This window comes from Benincasa hispida, chromosome 11 (assembly GCF_027475165.1).
Source record: "Benincasa hispida cultivar pf3 chromosome 11, pf3_genome.v1.1, whole genome shotgun sequence".
In the NCBI taxonomy this organism is placed as follows: Eukaryota; Viridiplantae; Streptophyta; class Magnoliopsida; order Cucurbitales; family Cucurbitaceae; genus Benincasa; species Benincasa hispida.
Window position 1 is genome coordinate 64,061,021 of NC_143488.1, and position 20,840 is coordinate 64,081,860.

The 20,840-nt window shown below is 36.3% G+C and overlaps 1 protein-coding gene across 1 annotated transcript in view; it reads left to right on the forward strand.

The window, feature by feature from the left end:
- The first annotated feature begins 523 nt into the window (after nt 1-523).
- Nucleotides 524-20,840, forward strand: part of LOC120090770 (uncharacterized) — a 64,233-nt gene continuing 43,916 nt past the window's right edge. Inside the window, 2 exon segments of the mRNA XM_090307029.1 lie at nt 524-661; nt 19,231-19,235. Of these exon segments, the coding sequence (XP_090163155.1) occupies nt 524-661; nt 19,231-19,235 (143 nt within the window).

The window sequence follows — 20,840 nt, forward strand, 5'->3', positions numbered from 1 at the left end:
CCCCCGGTGGAAAAACCACCCCAATTTTGCTTGGAAGAATCAACAACAAACTTTTCAATCTGTGGCGCAAAAAAAATGGTCACCAGGATTCTTTCAACGCAGTAACGATCAACGAAGCAACCAAGCAAGTAGCTCACAACAACCACCACAATCTTCTTCTCTAGCAAGCCTATTGAAGCTGTGCATAGAGAAAAATGAGACAGTGCTTTAAAGTCAGGCTACATCCATCCGTAACCTTGAATTGCAAATGGGCCAGATTACGAATGAGCTCAAAAGTAGACTGCAAGGGGCGTTGCCAAGTTTAACTGAGCTTCCACGCAACCTAGAAGGATCAGGTAAGGAGCAATGTCAGGTTGTGACATTGCGTAGTGGAAAGATCGTGGAGGGAGGAAGAAAGGACCAGAGTAGAACAACTTCCATCGCAGCTAAGCCTGAGATTGCAACAACGCAAGAAGAAGAAAAGGAAAATGAAGCGGTAGAACCTGAAGTTGCGTCAACCTCAAAGTCAAATGAAACGGGAACCATGAAAATTCAGTTACCACCCTTCCCTCAGAGGCTAAGGAAGAAGAAAAACAAAGAGGTACAGTACCAATGCTTCCTGTCTATGCTAAAACAATTACATGTTAATATTCCTTTTAGTGAAGCGATTGAAGAAATGCCTGTCTATGCCAAGTTTCTGAAGGACATGGTAACTAAGAAAAGATGTGCTGGAAAATTTGCCACGGTGGCATTAACGCAAAGTTCCAAATCTATTAGCCCACTAAAGATGAGCGATCCTGAGAGCTTCACTATTCCTTGCTCCATAGGAGGACTCTATATTGGGCAAGCCCTGTGTGACTTGGAGGCCAGCATAAATTTGATGCTACTGTTAATCTTTCGACAATTAAATGTGGGGCAACTTGTGCCCACATCCGTGACTCTCCAATTGGCCGACAAATCTCTGGTTCATCTAGTGGGTAATGTGAAGGACGTGCTAATAATGATTGATAAATTTATTTTTCCAACTGACTTCATCATCCTGGATTATGAGGCCGATAAAGATGTGTCCATTATTTTGGGGCGACTTTTCCTATCACAGGTCTTGCTCAAATTGATGTGCACAAGGGAGAAATCACTTTGAGCATAAACGGACAGAAGCTCAAATTTAACATAATTCGTGCCATGAAATTTCTTGATGAGGAAGACCTGTCAGATTCTGAAGATGACCTGAATTTGATTGAAGAAGAAAAGTCTGATGAAGAGTGTGAAGAAGAGGATGCCAACACATCCGTAGTTGCCTGCAATGCGATCGTAGCAAAAACAAATAAAGAAGATGGATTGATCGCAATGCAAGAAGAAGAGCCGAAAGAAGAAAGAAAAATAACGCAACCTTCTCTCGTGGAACCACCAACACTTGAATTGAAAACCCTACCAACACATTTGAAGTACGCATTCCTGGGGCAGAATGAGAAGTTGCTAGTGATAATTTCATCCACACTTAACGCAGATCAAGAGAATGCGTTGATGAGCATTCTCAAGGAGCATATGCGAGTAATCGGTTGGACGCTCGCTGATATCAAAGGAATTAGCCCCGCGTACTACATGCACTACATTCATCTTGAGGACGACCACAAAACAACCACTAAAAATCAATGCAAACCTAACCTTGCGATGAAGGTCGTCAAAAAGGAGATTATCAAGTGGCTGGATGCGGGCATTATCTATCCCATTGCAGATAGCACATAGGTCAGCCCCGTGCAATGTGTGCCGAAGAAGGGAGGAATGACGGTAGTCCCAAATGAGAACAATGAATTAATACCGCAAAGGACCATCATTGGATGGCATATCTGCATGAACTACCGCAAATTGAATGCGACCACAAAGAAAGATCACTTCCCTTTGCCATTCATCGATCAAATGCTGGACAAATTAGCAGGGATGATTTTTATTGCTTCTTGGATGGAAATGCCGGGTATAATCAGATCATGATAGCTCCTGAGGACCAAGACAAGACCACATTCACCTGCTCATATGGGACAATTGCTTTCCACCGCATGCCGTTTGACCTCTGTAATGCGCCAAGCACGTTCCAGAGGTGCATGATGGCAATCATTTCAGATTATCTTGAGGACTCAGTAGAAATATTTATGGATGACTTCTCCGTTTATGGGAACACTTATGAAGTCTGCCTGGCCAATTTGGAGAAAATTTTGAAAAGATGTGAAGAGACGAACCTGGTGCTCAATTGGGAAAATGTCACATCATGGTGAAGGAGGGAATAGTGTTGGGACACAAGGTCTCTTGAGAAGGGTTGGAGGTGGACAAAGCAAAGATTGATGCAATTGAAAAACTTCCACCTCCAACCAACGTGAAGGCTGTGCGAAGCTTCTTGGGGCATGCCAGATTCTATAGATAATTCGTCAAGGACTTTTCTAAAATAGCAAGACCACTGAGTGCGTTGTTAGAGGCAGACAGGAAGTTTGAATTTGACAACAATTGCCTCAACGCATTCAAAATTTTAAAAGATGCGTTGATTACCGCACCCGTCTTGATTGCGCCGGATTGGACACTCCCATTCGAACTCATGTGCGACACAAGCGGGTATGCAATGGGAGCTGCATTAGTGTAAAAGAAGAAAACTATTTTGCACCCTATCGCATATGCGAGTAAAACTCTGAACCCTGCTCAACATAATTATGCCACCACTGAAAAAGAGCTCATGGCTGTGATTTTTGCATTGGAAAAATTTCGGGCATATCTATTAGGAACCAAGGTACTCATTCATACTAATCACTCGACAATCAAATATTTGATGACAAAGAAAGACGCAAAGTCGAGGTTGATCAGATGGGTTCTCCTCCTTCAAGAATTTGATATCGAGATAATTGATCGGAAGGGAACAGAGAATCAAGTTGCGGATCACTTGTCCATATTATAAAATCCTGAGGTTGACTGCAATGAATTTGAAGTGAGTGTCTTGTTCCCAGACGAGCAACTATTTCGCATAGAAGAACTGCCCTAGTATGCAGACAATTATTTGGTTTGTGAACAATTTCCTGAAGATTACACCTACCATCAACAGAAGAAGCTCAAGAATGAATGCAGACACTATTATTGGGATGAGTCGAATCTATATAAAAGAGGTGTAGACTAAATCATTTGATTATGCATCCCAGATGCTGCTCAACAATGCATATTATCGCAGTGCCACGATTCGCCATATGGAGGGAAATTTGGAGGACAACATATTGTAGCCAAAGTTTAACGAAGTGGATTCTTCTGGCCTTCATTATTTAAGGATGTTGCTGACTACACAATGAAATGTGATCGGTGTCAACGCACCGACAATATTTCATGGAAGAACGCAATTTCAATGAGTACTATCTTGGAGCTGGAACTATTTGACGTATGGGGGATTGATTTCATGGGACCATTCCCTCCTTCAAACAATAAGCACCATATTCTATTGCATGCGCCGCAAGTGATGGGACAGTAGTCTCCTAGTTCCTGAAGAAAAATATTTTCACGCATTTTGGCACTCCCCGTGCTATCATAAGTGATGAAGGATCACACTTTGTCAACCACAATATAAAGGAGCTGTTGTGCAAGTACAATATCCTCCACAAAGTGGCCACTGCATACCATCCGCAAACAAATAGCCAAGCTGAAGTGTCGGATCGGGAAATTAAATTGATACTTGAGAAGGTAGTCAAACCTTCGTGGAAGGATTGTGCAATGAAGCTTGGTGATGCGTTATGGGCATATCAGACCACATTTAAAACACCTATAGGTATGTCCCTTTATGTGTTGGTATTTGGCAAGGCGTGTCACTTGCCTTTGGAGATGGAATATAAAGCATTGTGGGCGGTCAAGAAACTGAATTTCAATTTGAAGAAAGCAGGGGAAGCGCGGAAAGTGCAACTGGTCGAGCTAGAAGAATGGACGAACAACGCATATGAAAATGCGAAAATTTATAAAAAGCACACCAAGCGCTGACATGATCAATGCATATGCAGTAAGAACCTCCAAGTCGAGCTGAAAGTCTTGCTTTTCAATTCACGTCTATGACTCTTCCTGGGAAAGCTAAAGTCTCGTTAGTCCGGATCATTCATAATTCGACAAGTACTTCCGCATGGCATGGTAGAATTATCAAATAACGACGAAACCAACATATTCAAGGTCAATGGGCAACGAGTAAAGGCATACCATGGAGAAGACTGACATCGCCAAGTTGACTCCATGGAATTAAGAAACCTTGAATGAAGAAGGAAGTAGGTGGTCCCTGCGTTATCAGATGATCGCAATTTGTCAGGGATGCAAAGTTTTGGAAAATCTTAAGTCTTTAACTATTTTCTCCACTACTCAAAATTATCCTTACTTTACTATCTTTTCATTTGGCACTTTTATTGCTACAAAAAAAAAACCTTATATTTTGTTTAAAATAATTTGACACTCTCTTTGTTTTCCTTACAACGATCGAGGCACTGGATTGTAGAAATGTTACGCGAAGCAGCACTTATCTTATTCCATCACCGTAACCCAACGAAGAATGATCGCCGCAAGATGGATGCATCAATACAATGTAGGCGACAACACTAAATTTGGGGGTGTACTCTTCCTATCCTTACTTTAAATTTTGTGCTATCACATTGCATACTACTTTTCAAAGTTTTATCCCCGCATCCTCCTTGACTACCGCAAACATATCACAAGTAGATAACTTTAGTAGTTTACCGCATGTATTCTTTTCCAAGTATGATTTCAATGATGAAAAATATGCTTCTATCTCTTTCGTATATACTAGAGTCAATGTAAATCTTAGGATAGTTACCTCATGAAATATTTCTCGAAGTTAGGGGTTTGCTAGCTTTCTTTCAAATTTTCTTTACAACGCATTCTATGACCATCACATGACTTATTTTAACTTTTGGCAATGAGGACATTGCCGCAATTTAAATTTGGAGGTCGGGTATTTGTTTCCGACCTTGCTAAAAAAAATAATAATTTTTTTTTAATAACAACTCCACTATCAACGCAATGGGAAATCCATGTTGATAAGAGTTAAGTTGTGAAAGGAGTACCCGTAGTTGGATGTCCGCATGACACACGTGGGGGCAAACCAAAACGAAAGTAAGTCACCAGGATCAACGCATATATAAATTACCGCAACTCCACTGCCAAGTTAGTATGAGTTTAGTCTGAGAAAGAGTGTATTACTCGTAGTTAGATGTCCGCATGACACCCGTGGGGGCAAGCCAAAACGAAGGCAAGGCACTCGGATTGGCGCAAGGTCAGAAAAAAATAGCAATGAAGAAATTTTTTGTGCAAGGATAAATCATTTGATATCCCGGTGGAAAATTTTCTTTTTGAAATAAATCAAACGATGTTCCAGAATTCAGTAGAGTCCTTTTGAAAGTTAAGCTTGCAATCCCTAATTCTTAGAAGTATTTTAGGGAGAGATTTGAATAAGACTTGAGGAAATTCTAACATATAGGATTTGAACGAAGTATCCTTGAGAAATCTAGGGAAAGAACTTTGTGGCTAACTTGCTAAAGGAATCTTTAGCTTATGCTTGAGAACAAACATTGTTTAAATTTGGGGGTGTGATAACAGGCAGAAATGCACGTTATCATAGTACCAAATCCTTAAACAATATTGGATTGCGTTGATGATATATGTTAAATTGTGTCCATTAAGCATAAATTCTATAATATTGCGGTCGCATGCGTCCAATGCATTAGAGCAATTGATCTTTATATTTTTGTGCAAAATAATGAGTTAATGCAATGCAAAGAAAGTGATCATAGGAATACATTGGTCGAGCGCAACTTCACCGCAAGACTTTACATTGATCGTGCTCGCAAACATTCACCCAAGAAGAATCACAGCAACATGGCGGCCGCATTTGGACGAAAGGACAATTAAGATCGATGGGACAGAAAGCTGATGGTCGTCGGATCCAAATTAAGTTGACAGCCGATAACGGTACAAAGTACATCCAGCTTTATCAGTGACAATTATCCGACGCATCAGTTAGGAATTAAAGTTGTCCCATCTGTACAACCAGGAGAGAGAAGCCGTCTTTCACCTTTGATGCCCTATAAATACTAAGTGCATTCTTCAGAGAAGGGGTTAAATAGTCGATTACCTTACCACCATTACAAGCTCATACCTCTGTTCATAGTTTTCTTTTCCATTTTTACGATGGAGCAAGAGAAGAGTGGTGAAGCCAGAGATTATCCAAGGCAGCTCGAGAGAGAACCTTAGGGCGTAAGAGTAGAGAGCGGGCTGACTCTCGCGAAAGCGAGAATATCTTTAGAGCACGAGTAGAAACAATGTAACGCTGACAGTAAGAAATTGCTCGAGGCTCTTTACTATACTTGCATTGTTATTCTGTACTTCATCTTATATCTATTCAATGGAAGTTCTATTTCTACATCTGCTCAATCTCTTAATACGCATGAGTAACTAAACTAGTTGAATGGGTTAAGAGGAACTAAGCTAACATGATCTAGGAAGTTCATTGCTTGCGATTGTCTTGTTTAATGTCGTGTAAAATACCCCTTTAGAGTTACTCGAGAGAGAATCTAAAGAAAGAACCTAATGTCTCGAGAGAGCTAGGTTAGAATCTGGACTCGAAAGAGCAAGATTAGGCTTGCATAAACAAAAGACAGGGACTTAGAGATAAACTCTGTTTGTCAACTTACATCGCATGCATACTAGGAAAAGGAATGATATTATGTGGTCGCGTATTTGTGTGAATGTCATGTTTTCATCGCATAAATAGAGATAGAGGTTTATGTGTAAACCCTGTAGACTCATCGCATATTTATCGCATGCGTTCTAGCCTTAAAAGCCATGGCATTCACGCCGAGAGGTGGTTTACTATTGTATGCATGTTGCATGATCGTAAGGCATCAACCCGTTCACCGCATACTCATTGTATTTCCCGTTTACCAACTCTTTTTGAACTCTGTCGCACTCGTTATTATTTTCATTAACGCAACAACAACCCAACACTTATTTATTCAACTGGTTACCGCAAGTTTTCATAAAAATCTCCAACACAACTATTTTCACAAGTCCCTATGTTCGACCCTAGACTTACTAGGAAACTCAGAGGAATTTACACTTGGATTCTTCTGGGGAAACTTGAATGCACAACGCAATCCACCAACACATATCATCCATAATTTCCACTTCATAAAATTCAAGCATCATTGTCCCACATCTAAAAGAAATAGAAATCAATTTCCTACTTCTAAAAGGGACAAGAGCGCAATAGGGTTTAAGGTAGTATAAAAGGACCATACTTTATATATTGTCTTACAGATAATTATCTTTGTATTATATATTCTCTTCTCTTAAAAATAATTACATTGATTCTTCTTTTGCTTGTAAATGTAGCTAACATATCATTATAAAACATATGGGTCGATTTTTTCTTATCCTATATTCTTTATTTTTTCGGTCTATTTAGATTATAACATGGGTATATTCTAATTAGGTGGTCCTCAATAGACAATTGGCATTGTAATAAATAGTTGAGTTTGAAGCATTAAAAACTATAGAGAAAGGTTTGACTCAAATCTTGGTTACTCAATAAAATGTTGATTTTTTTTTCCTGGTTAATAATGTTGGGATTGGTATCCTAATTCTCCCGGAGTCTTGTTGTTTTGTAAAGATACACATTGTTTAATGAATAAATAAGTGTTATTTAATTCTGGTATTTACTTATATCCAATAAACAAAGCTCCTTGGTTATCTTATGTGAACTTAAGCATGTATATGTGATATACAAGTGGATCATGCCTACCTAAATAGGTCTGTAGTATAAGGATTAAGGGGGGATACTTGATCCTGGTGACACTACGGATACGACCCGCTTTGTAGAGGTTTGCAAGTGTTGTAAACTACTACAGATGGTTGATCCTGACCATTCATGTGGAGACATGCGAGCGTGGGTGTCCTATACAAAAAGTTTGTATAAGACCTGGACCACGAGATGACTAGACTCTGTGTATAACGTTGCTGATACTAGAGACTTGCATCTCACCTAAATGACCATAGGTGACGTGACTTCAATCTTGAGTGTTTTGGGAACTTCTGCCTTTGAGGGCAGTCCTTTGATTAGTATGGGTGAGAGTGGCCAGATTGTCAACTCAACATGCCTACCTTTTTGGGGACTTGTCTGATCTAGGAGCTGGGAACTCAATTCATAAGATGAAATTCACTCCTTTCCCGAAGCAGGGATAAGTAGAGAGATTGCTCCCTTAAGGGCTGATTCGGGGGTTTGAATATGGTGGCTGCAGCTTTTCTTTCGAAGAGAAGTCTCAGTCATAGTAGGACTATGACTTATGTTCATTAGAGGGATCAGTGGTTCTTAAGGAGACAGATGTAACTACAGGGGCATAATGGTTATTGGTCCAGCTGTACTTACGAGCGATTTGTGAAGGGTTGTCGCACTGCTGATTGGTTAAGATGGACACATAATATATCTGTGGTAAAGAGAGTTCAACTGTCGATCTTTGGTGGATTGCCTGGTAGTTAACAGATGGTGGATCCCGTGACTAAAGAGTTTAGTCAGTTATTCACATACTGTTGGAGCTTCGAGCTACAGGTTCATAAGGTCCTCTTCGTAGCTCAATGGATTCAGTTGAGGATCAGTTCTTGGTGTTGATTTGAAATGTTCAAATTGACAAGAGGTATTTTGATTATATATAGTATAATCGACATGATGTATGAGATACATCTAGAGGAGGATTGATGTAAATGAGATTTACATTAAGTACCATGGAATAGAAAAAGAACTATGGTTTATATGTTTCATGAGATGAAATATTAAAACTATAGGTTATAAATATAGTCTGATAAGTTGGTTAGCATTTATATTTATAATAATATTAATTATTGGATAATTAATTCTTTTTCTTTAATAACCAATTGAGTGGGTGGTTATTGGATTCATGGTAACCGTGAGTTAAAAGGAAAATGGTTTTCCTAATTTTAAAAAAGATTTACAAACTGTTGAAAAGTTCTTCATAAATTTTTTTTAAAGATTTCTCTCAGCAAAAAGGATCTCACGGTAGTCGTCAAGTAAATATAGATTTACTAAATGACAGCTTGGACGAGTTAAACGATCGTGCAGTGGTGAGCCAAACGATCGTACAGTATTTACCAAACGATCGCATAACTTTTGCTAGACGATCGCTTGCCCAAAGTAAACGATCGTGTAGTGTCTGTAGGCGATAGACCAAGCTAAACGATGAGCTAAATGATCGCATAACTTTTGCTAGACGATTGCATAGCTTTATCTAAACGATTGGGCATCAACCTATACGATAGGTCTCCGTCATCTTCCACTTGCTCAATCGTGTACACGATTGGTCTTTCCTCATTCGTTTGCCTCATACCAAGTCTGAACATAGCCCACCCTCTGGATTCTCACACCGAGAATACCAAGGTAGCCTTGTTGGTGGTGTCTACTCAACTTGACACCGCCGAGGTGCTGTGGAGACCATTCGTGTTGTTGCTGAGGAGTTCGTGGCCGAGGCGATCATTGAGGACGAGCGCGAAGAGTTTATGCGGTGTCGTGGTCGTGTAGATCGAGCATTCAAGGTTGTTGTTGTTCGAGCGGTCGTGTGCAAAGGAGCGTGGAGACGCATCTTCCAATGTTCGTAGAGTTTTCCCTTTGTGCATTTGTAGTTATTTATCCTGTAATTTCTGTAGTAATTGTATAATCGCTTTTTTGAAGTCGACCGTAAATGTATTGTTCATTCATGATTGTGATTTGGAATAATCTTATTTCCTCTGCTCATGGAAATCTCGAGTCCGATTTCCTTCAATTGGTATCAGAGCCAGGTTCTCTGATATTTCAAATTACAACTTTGAATTGAACGCATTTTACAGTCGTGGTGGGTTTCTGCATTTGTGGTTAACCGTTTTCTGCATCTGTGGTTGCATTGATGAATGTTTCGGGTTTAAATTGGCTTTTTGTTAAAGCTTTCAATATTACAAAGTGTTAATTGTAAGGACCCCTGTGTTTTTGGGCGAAATTAACATCGCAATCGAGTCTATAATTCAAAAGGTTTGAGTTCGTCGAGTCGTTTGTGATGAAGCTTCGGCGCATAGAGATGCAGTTCTCAACGAAGAAGAAGACCAAGCGTTGGTCGGATCGTGTAGGTAAACGATTGTTGGGGTTTCACTAAGCGATCATTTAGATTTTCTAGACGATCGTATAGTATATTTTAAAGGGTCGTTTAGCTAATGCTAAGCGATAGGGTAAATCATTTACTTTATCGCATAACGTTGGTTGTTTGATCACGTAGGCGCTAGAGGTAGACAATCGTAGTGGGAGCATGGGATGCTCGTCATTCAGTAGAAGGCGCGTGTTAGACGATCGTGTAGTTAGCAAGCTTCATCACTTAGTTACTACCTATGCGATCGTGCCTATGCGATACGTAGGCGCTATCTAAGCAATCGCTTAGGCGATGGTGCTTCGTAGCATCGTAGTCGTTTAGACGATCGCGGAAGGCGGACATTGTGTGGAGCGCCCTAAGCGATCGTGTACTTTAGGCTTCATCGCTTAGTAAAGATACACGATCGTATAGTAATAGCTAAACGATCGTTTGGATTTTTCTAGACGATCGTATATGCTAAACGATCGTTTAGCTCTGGGAGTGCTGGTAAGCAATAGAATGAAGAGTTTGTTTTATCGTGTAGACGATCATGGGGTGCTTAGTACACGATGGTTGGAGAAGCGATGTTTTGCCCGAGCAGTTCAAGACCCAGTTCGCCTTTTTGAATCGGAGACTCCTTGTCTTTATAATAGTTGGCTTTGTGTGTTTTTAAGGCAATTTTACCTAGTTCATCAACATTGATTGTTTAAACATGTGATGTATGGTACTTATATGCCAAAGTATTTGTCATATAGTTAAAATCCACCTTAGGTTGTGCAATTATTCATGCATCATGTATTATAAATGTTATAATCTAGCATGAAGAAATTACTTGAAAGCATGCACATGCATCATGAAATATAAGTGTTATATTTTGCATGCATTGAGCATTCTCATGCATCATCTTTTTATTATAATTGTTATAGTTTAAGGATGAATGGAAGCATGTTTTGTTTGTTTCATTGCGGTTTTGTATAAGTGTTATATAAAAGAAGTAGCAATAAATGGACAATGCATTGAACATGACACTTGGCTGTTTAGAAGCGTTATGAATGCCTTGCATGTGTTAGCTTTGCATTGTGGTGGTTGTTTCCGTTTATAAGTGTTATAAAGGAAATTAGACCTAAAATCAATAATTCATAGTTGCATGCGGACTTAGGGTGAACTCAAGTTTTTTAAAAGGGTTTTAAAATTGGATTGAGATAGACCTAAGTTCAAATGGTTCTAAAGAGAAAATTGGTTTAATAGGATTAAATTGGTTGGAATAAAAAATTAAATTTGTTGTAAACCTATCTATAAGGGATCTTTTGTCTAAGGTGGGTTCTGGCTAGGCTGGGGTTCTTAAGTTGATGGAAACGTAACACCCCTACTTGGGAACCTACCTGGAAAGGTGAATTAGATAGATTTTCAACAAGCATGTGACGATTTGATCAAAGATTTCGTTAAAGAGTTTAATGGATGATGATCAAAAGTTGTTCAGCTATCCAAGGTAAAAGTTACTCTTGGAAAAACCTAAAATTCACTTAGTTAAAATCCTTAGCCGTTTTTTTCTAAGCTAAACCCTAGGTTATAAAATACTCAGTGGGAGGAAGAAGCATATCAGATATGTCTATGATTTCACTCACGTTTCTCCTTGTATATTCACACCGTGAGATTCATGCTTGGTCTCGTGGTGCCCCGAATGCATCCCCCTTTGGATGGTGTTTGCTTGAGTCAATATCAAGGTGGATGGAGAGAGTGTTTATAGTAAGTGGGGGAAGGGTGTATGTCATCACATCTTATGGTCACTGTCATTGGTTCACATTGTGAGATCATTCTGTACTCCTTCGTGTCGCCTTTGGTGCGTCCCCCTTCGGATGGGTTTTGTGCAGTTGGTTAATATCAAGGTAAGCTCCAGAAATGGATAGGGACGCTTTAGGTTTTGCCTCAATCAGATTTTTTTCCTTGGGATTGGTTTTTTGGGACGGACCTTTAGGGCTTAAAATGACGGGTCACACTTACGGGAGATTTTAAGTAAGTTAATGTTCTCTTGGCCAAATCAATGATGGCTAGTCGTTATAGGAGCAAGAGTTGTTCTGGAATTAATGACTGGTTGAGAGCTTCTCAATTCAGAGGAAGGATAACTGACCTCTCTTCGGCAGCTTTTTTCCTAAACCTTTGAAGCGTCATTGCAAAACTAGATGTCACACGAGGTTCATGTTAGTTTTGCTAAAACCTTATTAGATGATGTTTTGTTTTACAATGGGTATTTGCTTAAACATAATGTGGGTCAATGTGTTTTTTTTTTTCCAGCAACTCGTTAGTATTTTCGTCTAAAGCATTTAAAATGACCGATTACGTACAGTGGAAAGAATCGTGTAAAACAAATTTTGTGGCAAACGACCTTTATCCCACTACTCTCCAAAAGAGGAGACAATACAGTAAATATGATTTATTGGTCTTGGAGACATGTCTGGTAGAGAATGATGATTCTTCCTGGAACCTTGATTCAGGTGCTATCAATCATGTCAGTTCCTCTTACCAAGGATTCAGTTCTTGACAAATGTTGCCACAAGGAGAGATGACTCTTCGAGTCGGTACTGGTGAGGTTGTTTCAGCTGTTGCTGTAGGCAGGCTGAAGTTATTTGTTGACAAGAAACGTTATCTGTTACTGGATAATATTTTTGTAGTTTCTCATATAAAGAGGAAATTAATATCGATTTCTTTTCTCATTGAACAAGACTACACCGTCTCCTTTTTTGAGAATAAAGTGTTTATTTTCAAGAATGAAATGGAGATTGATTATGGTTCAATAGAAAATAACTTATATGTACTAAGGTCGTTAGTCATAAAAGTCTTATTTAACACTAAAATGTTTAGTACGACAACAACAGCTAAAAGACCAAAGGTTTCTCCAAAGGAAAACGCTCATCTTTGGCATCTTAGGTTAGGTCACATCAACCTCCATATGATTGAGAAGTTGGTGCAAAGTGGACTTCTAAAGAGTTTAGAAGAAAACTCCTTGCCGGTATGTGAATCATGCCTCAAAGCCAAGATGACCAAATGACCTTTTACTGGAAAAGATTACAGAGCCAAGGAAGCCTTGGAGCTTATACATTCAGACCTCTGTGGTCCGATGAATGTTAGAGCTCGAGGTGGGTATGAATATTTCATCTCTTTCATAGATGATTATTCAAGGTTTGGGTATCTCTTCCTAATGTAACGTAAGTCTGAAGCCTTTGACAAGTTCAAGGAGTATAAGACTAAAGTTGAAAACTTGTTAGATTCAAGATAAAAACACTATGATCTGATCGTGGTGGAGAGTATATGGACCTCCAATTCCAGAACTATATGATAGAACATGGGATTGCGTCTCAACTCAAATAACAATATAAGAACATGTGATATTGATTCCTTTATCAAATAACAAATATCTACTCTATATATAGCTTATTAGACAGCTTAATTGGTTAAGATATATATTTTTTAATAAGAGATATGAGATAATTCGATAATTTTTCTACTCCCCACATGGTGTTTATAAACATTTTTAGGCAACTTAGAAAGTTAATCCAGAAGAATCATAATATAAACAAACTTGCTACATCCAATTTCAATGTTATGGCATATAATAAAACTTATTTGAAGAATAAGCTCTTAAATGAGTTTATAAAATAGGGTCGTAAAAAGTCCATATGAGTATAACTCAACTGATATATAAAACATATATTATTGACCAATAATAGATCAAAACTTTAAATCCTTAAAATTATTATACTTATTTAAAAAAAATGGGCATACATCTATGACTTTGCTATGTCCCATTCTCTCCCCTATTAGTTTATGCTGTTGTATTGTCTCTGTGTGTGTAGAAACTAGAAAATTTAATTGGGGACGAGGACTCGGTTAGAAATCCTCGATTTGACCCCATCCCTAATCAATAAGGCAGGGACCCGACCCCACGGGGGATTTTTGCCAATCCTAATTTACAAGTCTTGATTTTTTTCTTTTTAAAATATCAAATTAAACGAATTAATTTAGGCATATAATTCAACCAATTAAGATCACTTGAGTTGTAAGTTGAATCTTACTTAATATTCAATTTGTAATATGTTTGTAACATTTAACTCGAATATTTTCTTTAAATAATTGCATAAACTAATAGGGGAGAGAATGGGACATAGCAAAGTCATAGATGTGTGCCCATTTTTTTTTTAAATAAGTATAATAATTTTAAGGATTTAAAGTTTTGATCTATTATTAGTCAATAATATATGTTTTATATATCAGTTGAGTTATACTCATATGGACTTTTTACGACCCTATTTTATAAACTCATTTAAGAGCTTATTCTTCAAATAAGTTTTATTATATGCCATAACATTGAAATTGGATGTAGCAAGTTTGTTTATATTATGATTCTTCTGGATTAACTTTCTAAGTTGCCTAAAAATGTTTATAAATGCCAAATAAGTTGGCTTCAAACAAGCAGGTATGTTTGGATGATGATGCCATTTTGAAAATACATGAAAAAAAATAAAAATAAGACAAATAGGAACACATTAGTTTTCTTGTATACTCAATATTGAGACTCATCCTACCATGTAGTGATAATATTGTCCCATACGATAATCATCTCGTGCTTTATTTTATATTTTAAAAAAATGCTTTACAATATATATATAGCTCTATCTATAGATTTTTTTTTTGCTTAATCACTTTTTTTAAAAGTGAAAATATATTTAATTTTAAAAAACAAAAAAAAAATCAAATAGTTACCTATTAGATCTAAGAAAATTAATTTTTGAGAACTTCATTTTATTATCGAAATTAAGTGTGGAATTCAAATGTGTTTTCTATTCAATGATTGAAAAAATCTCTCTTTTCAACCACCGACAAAGAAGTTTTAATCAAAAGTGTGGGTGAATCCATTCCTAACTACATATTGAGCCTTTTCAAACTGTCAAAGAAATTACCAAGTCTTTTTCAAGGTTTTGGTGAGGCTCCTCGACAATTCACAAAAAAAAACTTCATTGGCTTTCTTGGAAGAGATTATGCCTTCCCAAAGTATATGGAGGAGTTTATGGAAAAATCCTTCTTATTTATGGAAGAGTTTACTTTGGAGTAGAGATCTACTAAAAGATGGCTTACATTTCATAATTGGAAATGGACTCTCTACCAAGATATTTTTAGATTCTTGAATGCCTCAATTGCACACCTTCAAGCCTATACAAATTGACTCGAGATACTTAAATGCCTCAATAGCAGATTTTATTCTTTATGATGGACATGAAACATTGAGCTTCTTAACAAGGTTTTCTCACAATAATATGTTGATTGTAATTAGAACAATCCCTCCAAACATGAAAATTCAAAATAAATTGATTTGGCATCATGAGAAAAATTACTTTTATATTGTTAAAAGTGGTTACAAAGTTTTCTTAAATACAAAGCTAATCATCGAATCCTCAAGTGAAAATGTTATAGGAAGGATCTGGAAGAAATTGTAGCAACTCAAAATTCCTTAAAAGATAAACCATTTTTTATGGAGATGTATAAACAATATAATTCCTACAAGAACAAATCTTCAAAAAGGTTTAAGCGTGAATCCTATTTGTCCAGTATGTAGAAAAAAAATATGAATCTATAGATCATGCTTTCTTCAAATGTAGTTGTGCAAAGGCCATATGGAAACGGATTATATCTAATTAATATCGCACTACAAAAAATCAGGTCTTTAGAAACAAATTACTAGCGACTATTTTGGAATCGTCACATTGTTAACAATGAAATCTAATTTTCAACTCTAATTATGCGACGAAACCAAGAAAAGTCACAAAAATGCAACGATTAGCACTAGTCATCGTTGCCGTTAAGTTGATGGAAAATTATTTCATCGTGACTATGTTGTTTGATGCGACGAAAATCATATCCGACACAAGCGAATTATGACAAATTGGGCTTTAGTCGCATGCCCAATTAATTGGGCAGGAGTTTTGCTGCTTTAGAGCATGCAATGATTGTCACTTTCATCGCAAGTTGAATATATATATTAATATTGTTGTTTTAAAAACTTATTAGAGAAATATTGTTGTTTTGAAACTTATTATAGAAATATTGTTGTTTTGGGAGTTCGAGGCTAGAGGTCGAACGTTGAGAACTTGACTAATGTGGAGGTCGAACGTTGAGAACTCGACGAACAAAGAAAAACTTGGAACCAGTACATAGACCGAAACTTCAACCCTCGATAAGGGAAATCTCGTGAATCTCGCTTAGGTTGTCGAAGGTTGAAGTTTCAACACACATCCACCCTCGAGATTGCAAGTTTATTACTTTTGTTTCCCTCATAGAGGAAATAAAGTAATGAGATGGTATACTATATGTATCTGTGTACTCAAGCTGCTTCTAACAACCTATGCATTTTTTATCATTTCGAATTAGACGGAGGCTTGTGGGATTGATGTGAGGGGGTGGGGATGGCTATATTTCTAGGAGCGAACTTCAGGCGAATATGAAGCGAATGGATACAAGTTATGCCTTGGAATGAAAGACAATTCCGAATTAGCTTTGTCTACGAACAAAATTTTGTATATTAGGTTGTCGAACGTTACACACATGTCGAAACTTCAAAGCGATTAAGGAGATAAGTGGGCTGAAGCAGATTAAGGAGAGAGGAGATTCAAAGCGAGATAGTAGGAGAGAGCGAGATGTTGAACGAGATTTTAAGAGAGAGCGAGATTAAAAGAGAGATTTTAGGAGAGAGAGAGATTCAAAGCGAGAATGTTGGAGAGAGCGAGATTTAGTTTATATTGACTAATCTGACTAACATTGAACTTAGTAAAATGAAATGGTTGAATAATTGAAAAATGAGATTATTCAGGAATACACATTGAATGCTAAGATTACGCATTGAGTTTCTGGTAGTAGATCCATAATAAAAAAAAGTGTTTGTGATTGTTTCAGAAGAAATAAAAGCTAGTAATCATTAATGGAAAAATAACAACAATAACAACAATAACAGAGAGAGCGAGATATTGAGACAGAGCGAGATCTTAGGAGAGAGCGAGAGTGGGAGAGTGAGATCTTAGAAGAGAGCGATATTGAGAGAGTGAGATCTTAGGAGAAAGCGAGAGTGAGAGAGCAAGATCTTAGGAGAGAGCGAGAGTCTTCACTTTATTTGAACTTTCCATAGAAATATATATAAAAAAAGAGAAAAAAGAGCTAATAATCATACTATAATTAAATAATCATTAGACTATAATTGAATATATTAGATTATTATACTATAATTGAATAATCATTAGACAATAAATTGAATATATTAGATTATTATACTATAATTGAATAATCATTAGACAACAAATTGAATATATTAGATTATTATACTATAATTGAATAATCATTAGACAATAAATTGAATATATTAGATTATTATACTATAAATTGAATATATTAGATTATTATAATGTAAAACTTTATTGATTACAAAAAAAAAATTGAATATACAGTAGATTATTATAAAAAAAAATTGAATATACAATAAATTATAAAAAAAAATTGAATATACAATAAAATGAATATATAATAAAAGAAATTATTTATTATTCATTCTCTAACTATCTGGAGCCCGTCATAGTAACGAATGACACTTCCTTCGATTATGTCCTAACTGGTTACAAAATCCACATCGTTGTCGAGTGGCTGGTTCTGTCCAATTCATCTCGTTGTGATAACGTGAACTTTTCGGTCTATCAAGTCTTCTCAACAACGATGGATCAGGATGTGAGACGGGCATATTAGGGTGCGTGATCCAGTAATCTTCATGCGGTACAGGTTGAAATTAAGGAGAGTAACATGCATGACAATTAACCTATGGTTTAATATCACATCAAATACAACATATGAACCATAATCTTTTCTCCACCATTAGATATAAATCATATTTATATCATTTTCCTCCAAAAATATATCTTATACATAATGTCAATTATATCATACATAATTAACTAGTTCAATCATATCATATATAATCGAACTCCCTCTTGTCAATTTGAACACTTCAAACTGACCCAAAAACTGATTCTCAACTTGAATCCATTGAGTTACCAAGGGAACCTTATGAACCTATGGCTCGAAACTCCAACGGTACGTGAATAGCTAACTAAACTCTTTAGCCACGAGATCCACCATCTGTTAATTGCCAGACATTCTATTAAAGACCGACAGCTGCACTCTTCTCACCACAGATATATTTTTTTGTCCATCGGATATAACCAATCAACAGTACGATAATCCTTCACAGATGCTCATAAGTACAGTTGGGCCAATTTACCGTTTTGCCCCTGTATCTAACTTCTTAAGTACCACTGATCCCTCTAATGAACAATACAACATAGTCCTACTATGTGTGGACACCTCTCGGGCCATGAGAAGTTGTGTGGCGTTACATCGTTCAAGCCTCGGAATCAGCCCTTAAGGGAGCAATCTATCTACTTATCTCTGCTTTGGGGAAGGAGTGAATTCCATCTTGCGTAGCTGAGTTCCTAGCTCCCAAATCAGACGAATCCCCAAAGTGGTAATTTTGAGTCAGTGATCTAGCCACTCGCACCTATGCAAATCAAAGGACCGCCTTCAAAGGTAGAAGTTCCCAACTCACTCAGGATTGAGGTCATGTTACCTATGGTCATCCTAGTGAATTGAAATCTCTTTCATGAACGACATTATATAACGAGACTATAACACTTCGTGGTCCGGTCTTATACAAACTCCTTTGTATAGGACGCACATGCTCGCATGTCCCCACATGAATGGTCAGAATCAGACTATTTGTAGCAAGTCACAATACTTGTAACTATTCTACAAAGCGGGCTGCATCCGTAACGTTACCAGAATAAGGTTTCCCTCCTATATCCATATACTACAGACCATTTTGGTTATCACTTAAGATATGATCCACTTGTATGTCTCCACATACATGCTTAAGTTACAAACGACAACCCGGGATCTTAGTTTATTGGTTTGTGATAAAGCAAATAAAACATCCAATGTTCATAGACAAGAAGTGAAGAATATATCATATATTATACATCATAAGCGTTTGTTCAAAAATTGTGTCTACAACTACAGGATACGAGAGTTTAAGGCATCATCCCCAACAGACGCAACTTGAAAAACTTCTCCAAATTCTTCAGGATCTAGTACAATTACAAGAGATGTCCTTGGATCACTGAAAGTGGTACAAATTTCATCAACTGATGTTGTTTATCATCTCCTTTAGCTGAAATTTTTGCTATTCGTCAAGGGATAAAACTTTCTTCTCAAATGAGTTTTAGGAACATCTTGTTAGAATCGGATTGCTGTAAAGCAATTAACCTAATCCAAAAAAAAAAAAAAAAAAAAATTTCAATGTAGAGCTTGAAAAGATTTGGGATTCTCCACTTCTTTGATTCCACTAATTTTGCAATTATCCTAGAAGTAAAATAAATTTGCTAATATTGTGGCTAAAAAAGCTAGAATATTAGCAATAAATGAAACTTGGGTAAATTCCTTTCATTCAAAGTATTATTGTAAATGAATGTCCTCAAAGTTTACCCTTAAAAAGTGTTTTTACATTTTTTTTCCCCGAAAAATCAATGTTCTATTTTGTAACTATTTTAGTTTTTTATGTCTGGTTTTTTATTTTTGTGTTTTATGCTTTCTATTACTTAAGAATAAAAAAAAAAAGCATATATGTTTGGTAAATATTTATTATTTATTATTTTTAAAAACAAAAAACTGTTTTATAACAGTTTTAAGTTTTTTCTTGAAGTAACAAGAGAGAAAATCAATAATTATATGATAATTGTACTTCTAAGTTTTAAATACTAAACTTCGAACTTGAAAAAACTGCTCATAAAATAATAATTTGTAAAGGAAAAAATTACTTTAATAAAAAAAAGAATATTTAATTAAAATACTGAAAGATGATATGTCCTGTGTTTGAAATTTTAAACTACTTTTAACTCTTTTTCCTCATCTTGCGATATTTCAATGTTTTTCTTTTTGAATTATTTTCATTGTTTTCCTTATTGAGATATTTTCAATGTTACACAACTTAAGTCTTAAAACTATGTATATTTATTATATAATAGGGAAAAAAATCATTTCAGACATTTAAACTTTGAGAGTGGTATAAATTCAAATATTACAATCTAAATACTAAACTTTTGGAAATATATTAATTTATACCCTCTTTCATATTTTATTTGAAAAAATTATGCGAGATCTAAATTATTTTAATTAAACTCTTAAATTGCCATCAACGAATCAGTTGACCATTTATAGATTTACTTTTAGAAATCATACATGCATCAATTCTTACATGTGTATAAACTTTTTAAGGGTGTGTTTGAGGTAAGAATATTCTAAAACTATAATAACTACCTATTGCTACAGTAAACACTATTTTGTATTTTCCAATTAGCTATCGTCAACACTATTTAAAAATCTCTATTTGCTATTTTCTACAGATTTTTACTATTTTACATTCATCATTGTTTTTATTCTTTGCTATAGTGTCTATTATCTCATTTTCAAACTAAAATAGTTTACACCTCAAACACATATTATTATAACCCAAACTAAAATAATTTACACATCAAACACAAATTATTATAACTCATCTATAATAAGCTAGGATTATAATAATCACATGTTTGCCCCAAA